The sequence below is a fragment of the Eschrichtius robustus genome, chromosome 3 (assembly GCF_028021215.1).
Source record: "Eschrichtius robustus isolate mEscRob2 chromosome 3, mEscRob2.pri, whole genome shotgun sequence".
NCBI lineage: Eukaryota > Metazoa > Chordata > Mammalia > Artiodactyla > Eschrichtiidae > Eschrichtius > Eschrichtius robustus.
In genome coordinates this window covers 91,147,045-91,157,209 of record NC_090826.1, presented here as the reverse complement: position 1 = coordinate 91,157,209, position 10,165 = coordinate 91,147,045, and the positions used below count along the sequence as shown (strand labels likewise).

The window sequence follows — 10,165 nt, the reverse complement described above, 5'->3', positions numbered from 1 at the left end:
TTTACCAACAGGAAAATGTATTCATTCACTCAACACATCTCTATTGAATGCCTAATGTATGCTGGCACCTTGTTTGGCTCTGTTCCAGAAAATTTTTGAGAGACATCTTAAGAAATATTAAGGAACAAAAAGGAGCCAATAAGAAGTAATAATTTAAACGTGGAAAAAATGATCAGAGAATCGATACTCCAGGTTTAAGCGGATTACTTTGAGGAGCGGTAAGTAGAAGGAATTTAGAAACCTGCCCCCTTCTTATTATTTTCACTGTGGAGTGACCATATTTTCAGCTCCTGAGGCCCTTTATGAGAAGCTGTGGGCCTAGACGCTTGGAGATCTCTGTGAGTTGCTTTCCCTGTCTTTTCTCCTCCCCCTCTGCCCCCTCATCCGGGTTCAGGACGGAATCAGCTGGAAAATTCAATTACTCACCCCCTTAATGTCAGCTCCCATACATTTCTTTCTCCGCCCGCCTCAGTGTGCAGTTCAGCTCTTTAAGAGACAAGCCTCTGAATGAAGCTAGCGTAGAATTTAAACATTCAGGAGAGAAACCTGTCAGTTTCAGACCTCGAAGGAAAGCTTCCCTATAAGATCATGGGTTTTGACCTCTTGGGTCCCTCCATCTCACCTTCATCCCTTTCTTTTAATTCTCGGTTTAAAAAAAATATTAAAAATTCTTTTCGGAGCAGGCAAAGCAATGAGTCCACTGGTTCCACGTCTGCTATAAGAAGCAGATTTTTGCACAAGGATAAGGTTACGGCTGGCAGCCCAGAACTCCAGCGGTGTGGCGGATCAGACGCTGGGCTCCTCCCCTCCCCCGCCGACGAACGAGAGGCTAACAGACGGGTGCAAGTAGACAAGTAGCTGTTTTTATTGAATACAGAAGCTCCTTGAAAACTCTGTGGACTCCGGGGCTCTCCTGCAATTCCTTTCATTCCCAAAGTGCTGGAGCCAAGCACGCGTCCCCCGTAACTCCCTCCCATTTCTTCTCGGGGATTTGGGTAGGAGAAGAGGGAGGAGAGGAGTGGGGAGATGGGGAGGGGGGTGGTTGGTGGGCTGGGCTTGCAGGGAGACCTGATTCTTGGGCAAAGGAGAGGGGGGCGGGCTCGGGGCTGCCCGCGAGGCGTGTGATTGGGTCTGACCTTCAGCGGGCTTGTCAGTTTCGCCCGGGGTAAGGGGGGCGCGGGAGGGGAGTGGGCGGAGGAGGGGGCTGCCCAGAGCCTCTCGTCCGGCCCACAGACGGCATGAAGCCTTTAGGGGCACGCAGTCCTCACAGATTTTTGGTTGAAGCCCCTCATCTGCCTTCAGTCTGAAGGCAGGGCCCCGCAGAGGACGGATCGGAGGGTCCCGACCAGCGGGGCCGACCGAGAGGGAGAGGAGGGGGCGAGAGACAGGAAGGAAGCAAACCATCAAATTTAAAGAAAAAGCCCTTTGACTTTTTCCCCCTCTCCCTCTCCAATGGCTGTGTAGCAAACACCCCCGACGATACCTTGGAAGGGAGTTAGTTGGTCTGCAGTCGCGTTTTCGTGGGTTGAGTTCACAGTTGTGAGTGCGGGGCTCGGAGATGGAGCGGTGGTCCTCTAGGTGGAAAACGAAACGGTGGCTCTGGGATTTCACCATAACAACTCTCGCACTGACTTTCCTCTTCCAGGCTAGAGAGGTCAGAGGAGGTAAGAAAAAATGGTTTTGGGGAGGTGGGAGATTGCTGTCTTTCTCATTCTGTGCCCCTCCCCCCCTTCCTTCTTCCAACACCCCCCCCCCAAAAGAAACAATTCTCTTAAATCCAGATTGTAGCTGCCATCAGGTTGGAAGTGAAGACTGGAGAGAGAGATGGATGTAGGCGGGACAGTAATGGGAGAAGAGGTAGCAGGAAAAAAAGATCTGTCAGGCACAGAGCCTGCTGAAATGCCCTTCACTACTTTCCAGGGGCTTTGAAAAGAGGAAAAGTATTACCTTGAACACAAGGGCAGTTGTACAAAGCTTTTGTTTGAGGAACAGTCCTTAGACTGCCCTTTGAACACATCTTCTGGTTTCTTCAGATTCTAACTAATGGAAATGCTTTTTTAAAGGTGAGCTGAGGAGAAAATATAGGGAAAGTGTATAAAATGAACCTTGATGAAGTTCTCAAGCTGTTTTAGGGATATGAGAGAAAGCAGGGGGCCTGAATCTTGAAGACTGAGGGCACTGTGTGTGTGTGTGTGTGTGTGTGTGTGGCATTTTGAGGAGATGTTAAGAGGAAAAAGTGCGAGATTATAAGAAATGGATAAAGATGGGAAGAACATTTTTCCCGGGAATTCAGCCCCCTCCTCCTCCTGTGACCCCTCCCACCCCCAACTTCTTCTTGCAGGTTGGACGTGCAGTTCTCTTGGAGAATGATGAAACTCGCCAAGCAAATGGGGTGGGGGTGGAGGAATAGGGATTGGAGGGAAGGGGAGGGGGCGTGGGGTGGGATGGGAGGAGAGAGGTAAGGAAAAGTTCCTACGTGGCACCACCAAATATTCAATGACCAGACCTGCTCGGGAGACTGCAGCCCTGTCAGTACCCAAGGAGGGAGAGCGACTTCACTCCTCCCCCCCCGCCCCCCACCGCCTCCTCCCTCCCCTTCCCCCGCCCTTTCCCGCAAAGGCATCTGGCTGGAGCGGTCCGTTAGGTGCTGTAGACACGGCTGGCGGGAGGACTCCTTTGGAGTTAAGGGAGCCCAAACAGCTTAGAGTAAAAAAGCAAGCTTTGTCAGGAGTGCGCAGAGAAGTGGGGGGTTAAGAAGGAGGGTGGCGGTGATTGGCTGAGGGAGAAAGAAACTGTCAACCCCAAATGCGCAGGCTTTAGCGGAAACCTGAGTCTGACCCTGTGGGTGTCAAGATCTGAGTTCTCCCTAATGGGAGTTAGCGCTCCCGGAGGCCGAACTCTGCGAAACCAGGTCTGTATTTCTTCCCCACACTTTGTGATGTTCACCTTCCTGAGTAGCGGGCAGTGGTGGATTATTCCTCTGTGACTTTTCCTGGAGAATACAGTCAGAGCCTCATTAGGACTATATTTGAATTTTGAAGTAAGTTATGCTAATTACGTGGATTCATTCATTTCTACATATTAAAAGATAAATAGTAGAGTCTTGAAAGTGGAATCCATCAAAAATTTGTATTTTACCTTTGGTACCTGGTCACCAGCTGGATTGGTCAGTTCTGTCAGCAGGTCTGCCCTCTGCTGGTTTTATTTATTATTTGGAATTCAAGCAACTGTGTTAGTAAATCAGGCCTCTTAAAATCCTTCTAAGTATATACAGTGATGCTGAAAAAGGACACTCGATTAAGGAAGAACAGATATGCTGTTTCTTTCTGAGCTTTTTCTGCTATTTCTTTTGTTCAAACATAGGAAAAAGTATCATAGTGGCAGCTTTTTTTTTTTTTTTTTTTTTTTTAATGTGGAAACTAAGACTTTCTTCAATGAAGACAGATGCACTATAAACTCAAGAGACGTTATCATAGGCATTCAGGGGTTATTTCACTGAAGATGTTTCATTTTCACACTGGGATTTCCTTAAAGCTCTAAGGAGATCAGAAAGATCAAATTTCTACACTTGTGATGCATAATTTTTTCATTTAAATGTAGCTGCATACCTAAAACCCTTTTAAACAAACATCTCAGTACCACATCAAATAAATGGTGGAAAAAGAACCTTCTCTATTATTATAAAGCCATCTAATGTGAGAAATAGCAAACTTTAAGGATAATATGTTGTTTCTGTTTGTCATTTTTGATGAAATGTCTTGAAAGTTATATGGTTATTTGGATCTTCATATTGTAAGATTTGGTATTTGTTTCACCAAGTTACTAGGTGCTTATTGCTTAGTGGGAAGCTACACATTTTAAACCTACTCTTGTAGTCATTCTTTGGCCCTTAATGAACTTCAAAAAGGAAATAGTATATTATACATTAGTGCTTTAAAAGGAAACACTAGCCTGAATCGTCTCACAAGGGGAAAATAAACTCAATGTCTAGCTCTCATACTAGCCTTCAGATTTGCAATTGATGTAACAATGAATAAGTTCCTAAATAAGGTATTATGTACTTGCATTATACTATAATTTATTGATTTCACTGAGGCGCACTGGTGTGATTTGGTTGCTAAACCAAAAGATAATTTAAAACAGCCTATTTTCATCTAAAATTTGTATTTGTTGGATTAAAAACACTAAAGCCTTAAAAAGTTCTGAGTCATAAAAAATTGTACTCTAAAAATGTGTAGTTAGGATCCTGAAGCATCTAATCTTACAGAGAAAAGTTCTTGGAGTGAATGAATTAAAAGAAAATTTATGAACAAACACAGTTATATTATTTTACTTTGCAAATCCAAACTCTGTAACTTGGTAATCTTTAACTTACTTATTTAAAATTTTAGTATTTATTATGATTTAGCATAAAAGAATAAGCATTATTTTTTATAATATATTTATTTGCATTAACTTCAATTTCATGATTCACATATTTGCTTATGGTTAATATAAATGTTTTATCTCATGAATTTATGAATTTAATTTTCAATTAATTCATTACTTATTATAGGTAGAACCTGAGATTTACCTGGAATTTATAGTGACTATAGCCTGTGACTGTGTTAAGATAGACAGTTTTAAGATAGATGGTTTTAAGCGGTTTTTCAAGGAGTTAGGCTAAATTGAGTACGAAGGAAAAAAAATGTCTAATTGAATCATTTTCCACTAATTAAGATGGTATTCAACCTTTGGTGGTTGACCCAGTACTGTGCCTTGCAAAAAGTTGATTAATTTTATGAAGAACTTTCAAAGCTTGTCAGCAATTTGTAGGGAGCCCTGCTGGAGTGTTTTGAGTGCCTGGGATCAGCAGGTGAAATGGTGCTGGCTTCCAGAGTATGTGCTAATCCAACTTTGCAAAGAGATCAAGTTTGTCCCTGTGGTTACTCAATCAGAAATCAGTTAAAAGATCAGATATGCTTCTGATGACAAATGCAATGTCTTCTATGATTATTAATATTGCCTTTCTATTTGTTTTTTAAATCAAAATGGACAAAGTCTGTAATAAACAATAAAGAAAAATAGGTATCTTATGAGAAGCATCTTCCTGAATCTTTTATACAGATAACCTTAGTTTAGGTGGCACATATATATTCAGTTAATTATAGACACTTTCACAAAATTGTCTATTAGTTTTGAAATTAAGTTTATCAATATCTTAATGTGACAATTCACTTTATAATTAATACTAATTAATATTATAATTAATAATATAATATTAATATTATAAAAATCACTCTCTAAGAGGTACTCTCAGAGTTTTAAATAAAGTTATGAAGTTGCAAAACAAATGTATATACCTAGATAAGATGATTGCTTATGATTTATTTAATTAATTTTTAGCTTCTGTGTTTGCCTCAATTTGTGACTAAAATTGAAGGAGCACATTATTCAAGTTATCACTAAAATATAGCAAGGCAAATATGAGCCTCTTTTCAGATTTGTGGATAGGATTTCTTACAAAAAACCTAAGTAGTCGCCTTTCTTTTCTAAAATTTTGCTTCTTTTCTGAGACAAATTTCTCTTCACTCTGGTTAATTTATAGAAGCACTACCTATGTAATGATAATGAATGGACTTGAATCAAGGTTGGGTGAGAGTGTGTAATAAAAAGCTGAAATTTTTCGAAGGAAGAAAAGGTGTTTAGATTTTTTAAAGAGAATGCTTGAGATAGAAATTCTTATAAAATTTGCATCTTTATACTACCTTCTCACTTTATTAACGAGGAAACTAAGGCACAGGAAATTTATTAGCTGAGTCCTCTTTCTCAAAAAAAATATTCTTATAATAGTCAAGGTTTTTCTAATGAGTAAGGTGAAGATTTGCAAGAGTGATAAAAATATCTTTAAATAACAGTAGTCTGAGACAACGGAATAAACAATTATTACTTAATGTATATGTATTTATAGAATATGGAATGACCAAATATTGCTTAAATGTACATGCTGGAGTTTAAATTAGTGAGAAGATAGATTAAGTGAAAATGACTGATTTAAAGAAAAACAGGAAATTATAGAAAGCATTTAAAAATTCCTCAAAGTCCCAAGTTTAGAGAGAGGTAATTTGTATTGTTAATATACCTAATTATGTGATTCTATAAGATTATCTGTATCAAAGTAGAAAGCACAACAGTTTGTAAAATATTTTTTGTATACATATCTTGCTGGATTAAGAACATAGTTTTTTATCCTCTCTAAAGTTACTAATGGAGGACCCAGTACAGCTTCGAATTTTCAAGAAGCTAAGAAAATTATATATTTATTTCAAATAAGGCAAGTAGTGTCAAATTTCTATGCTTTTCATGTTAATTTTAGATTGATTGGGTGATATATATTATATATAATTGTCTGGCTTTTATTAATAAGTCAGATAATAAATTGATTTTTACTTGATATGGGTTATTTGTTTAATAGATAATTTTTTCCAAACAAGTGGTCAACTTTGACAAAAAATAAGAGAACACTTAGTAGTGCAAATTCTAACTCAAGTTTTTCTTTTAGATTGTCAAAGTGTCTGAAATCACATAAATACCTTTTACTTCAGGAGTAAATGGACAGTTAATTTGTAGGGAAGTACTCCCTCTTAATGGGCTACCACGATACGTTGTGCTGGCAACCACTACGGTAGAGCTAGTATTTCAAGCAAATGAAGTGTTTTCCTCTCTTTTGGGAAATGCAGTATATGTCCTTAGGGTCCTGAAGAAGAAACTATGGAACTTAATATTTATACTCATGGCTAACTCTAACAATTTATATAAATATAGGGTTTTATAAATATTGAGCCAATCCTATCATTTTATATAATTTTTAGTGATGATATTTAAGTATTTGAAAGCCAGAATCATATTGTATCCTAAATACACTTTTCTTTCCCATTTACCTTTGGAGAAATAATTAAGTGCAGTTGGTCTGTGATCATTAGGAATTCAGGGCAATTGCAGAGTGGGAGCTGAGGGCTGATTTGCATTTCTGCTTTTACTACTCCACTTCCTTCATTTAATAGTGGGGAAATGTGACCTGAGCTGGGTGTGGTGAGAGGAAACCAAACTTTCTTTTGTCTGTTGAAGTTTTGTTCCTTAGCAAAGAAGAAAGAGAGGTATGCACAGGTGCTATAAAGAGTTGCAGCGCTCCCTAAGTTGTCTCACTGAAGAGTCCATTTTAAATTCAGTTTTCAGGTATACTAAAAGTATACTATAACAAATTTCCTAAATTTGGACTTTTTCTACTCATTTCTTTTGCAATTTAATTCAGAAACTAAGGGGTTTTGTTTTTCATTTAACTGCCTTCTATATTCTAATGCATCTAATATATTTATTTCTCCTTTCAAAACCCTAATATGATTTTATTTTTATAGATAATCTTGGGTTTTGTTTTTTTTTTTTTCTACTTTCAGTAGTGTCAGAACTCAACATGAATAATACTATCTGGTAGAGAAGATGAAAGTCAATTTTAAAGTGATTTAGTGAGTAGTATCTATCAGTTGCAGTCTTTGGCTTACTACTGACTTGGCTAGTGGTTCTTTAGACATTGGCTGATCACCAGACCTACTGTTATCTGGTAAAATAAACTCCTTGCTTGCTGTGCATGGAATTAGAGACAGTGCTATTAATTTAGGAGAAAGAACTCAGAGAAAAGAAAGGTTATCATATTTCAGAGTAAGAGACCAGCTTAAATACGACTTGACAATTGAGAACTAAAACAAACCTGTGTAAAAGTGCTTTAGCACAATCAACTTTTGCAATTCCCTCAAACCTTCTTTTTTTCCTTAAAAAGCATTTCTTTCTTATTTTAACCAAATTTAATTGCTCTTGAATGACCCTGCACTGTACAGGCAAATGAAGGTCCCTATTCATAGAACTTGAGCGCATAGGGTGTCAGTGGAAGCTTCCTTCCTCTGTCTGACTGGTAAACTCACATCCGGGCTTAAACGAGCGAACCTTAGATGGTATGAGGTGGTTGGTTTTCCTTCCTCACTCAGATTTTCACAAACAACTTCCCGAAAGGATGCCTGCCAGAAAGAGCAGTAGCTGCAATTCCTGACAAAACTAATGAGAAGCTCTAGCGCTCTTTCCTACTTTGTGCTCTTGGATAGCTCTGCTGAGAAAGAGCCATAAATATTAGAGTGGTGTTTGCCCTTAATTCTCTTTTTAGACTAACTGTGGAGGACAACCTACTACTTGCTGTCACTCTTTGAATGCTGATGAATCTTCAAAATACTTCACTGGTTTTGAAGACAAAAATTATTGTCCAAATGGCCTAGCGTGGTGTAGAGTGCCCTTCAGGATGTGGCCCTTCTGTACATCCAGGCTCAGGATCAGCCTTTTCCCACCTGCTGCCACCCCACTCCCATTCACCCTGCACTTCAGGCATGTTGAACCTCTTGCCCATATTCTCCCCTATCTTTGAACACACTATTCTTTTTACCTGGAATGTATGTTTCCTTCTCATCCATCTCGCAGATGCCTTCTCATACTTCAAGATTTAGCTCAAGCTTCGTACTCCAGGCAGATATAATAACAAGCTCTCATGCTGAATGCATACCCATTATGTACCAGGTCCTGTTGTAAGCACTTTTTTGTATAAAATATCATTTCATTCTGACAATTGTCCTGGAAGTAAGCTAATACTAAAATCTCCATTTTACCCATAAGGAAATTGAAAAACAGAGAAGTTAATTATCTTGCTTAAGACCATACAACTACTATGTGATAGACCTGGGATCTGAACCCAGGCAATCATGCTCCAGAGACCTTGCTTTTGATCACTTGCCCATGTTTACTGTGTATTCTTAATGCTTTTACACAGCCTTCGTGACTTTGCTTATGATTATGGTGCCCTGGGGCCTAACATTAATGCACAAATCATGCAGCTGCACCACAGTGAATATCATGTAAATTGTGTGAATAACTTGAATGCCACCAAGGAAAAATATAAAGAGACTCTCATTAAAGATGATGTTATAATTCAGGTAGCTCTTCAGCCTGCACTAAAGTTCAGTGTTGGAGGATCTGTCACCCTTCCCATTTTAGGGACAAACTTAAGCCCTAATGATGGTGGAGAACCCAAAGGGGAGTGGATGGAAGCTAGTAAATGTTACTTTATTTCCTTTGACTGATTGAAGGAGAAGTTGACAGCTGTATCTCTTGGCATTCAAGGTTCAGATTGGGGTTGGCCTGGTTTCATTAAATTACAAGGACACTTACAAATTGCTGCCTGTTCTAATCAGGATCCATTACAAGGAACAACAGGTCTTTTCCACTTTGGGAGATTGGTATGGTAGTATGCTTACTACCTTCAGTGTAAAAGTGTCAGATCTGATTATCTAAAAGCTGTTTGGAATGTAATCAACTGGGAGAATGTAACTGAAAGATACATGGTTTGCAAACAAACAAACAAACATGCACACACACATTATAATTATTTTAAAAATTTCTCATTTATATGTTAGCCTTTCTCTAGGAGTTGCTGGAGGGTAATGACTGTGATTTAGTTTTATTTCTTCCCCTGGTGTCTACCAACATGCCAGAATGCACAGGATATGATATAGTCACTATTTAGATTACTAATTATCTTCTGACTTTGCTCAGCAGACTGGAACAAGGTTAAAATCTAGTTAACTTGGAGTGGTGTGAAGTGACCTCCTCATGTCATGTTGTTAGCAGTAATTAGATCTCGCATCCCCCCTGTTTTTTACTCATTCTCTGAAAGTGAATGAGTTGCGACTTCTTTCTGGCTTTCTTCATCTGGAAAATAGTTTTGCACATTCTCTCCAAAGATATCTTTAAATATTTGAAGCTCTTGATTGACCATATTACCTCTAAAACTGTAGTTTGCTTTAACATAGGAATCTGATCGAGAAAAATACCATATGAAGTTGTGTTTTTGCTTTGACAGCAACATAAATCATCATTTCATTTGTCTACATGATTTCAATTTGTAATAAGTAAAAGTAATAATTGGGAAATTTCCTCTCATATATTCATTTTTGAAACCTTTATTTCAGTTTTGCATCCTATTAAGGATTGTCTGATTTTGCTTAATGACTATTAGGAAGAGTAGCCTATCTATATTTATTACTTTATGATTATTTTACTAAACTAGTTCTTTTAGAGAGCAGTTTGCATA

The 10,165-nt window shown here is 38.5% G+C and overlaps 1 protein-coding gene and 1 pseudogene across 2 annotated transcripts in view; both read left to right on the top strand.

The window, feature by feature from the left end:
* The first annotated feature begins 1,222 nt into the window (after positions 1-1,222).
* Positions 1,223-10,165, top strand: part of COL11A1 (collagen type XI alpha 1 chain) — a 208,656-nt gene continuing 199,713 nt past the window's right edge. The window contains exon 1 of one of the 2 annotated variants that reach the window (XM_068540413.1): positions 1,223-1,664. In XM_068540413.1, the coding sequence (XP_068396514.1) occupies positions 1,559-1,664 (106 nt within the window). In that variant the 5' untranslated portion in view covers positions 1,223-1,558. Of the gene's footprint in view, positions 1,665-2,821; positions 2,912-10,165 lie in introns of those variants that run through there. The other variant, XM_068540414.1, reaches the window with a different exon arrangement.
* LOC137761715 (superoxide dismutase [Mn], mitochondrial pseudogene) lies at positions 8,889-9,488 on the top strand (annotated as a pseudogene).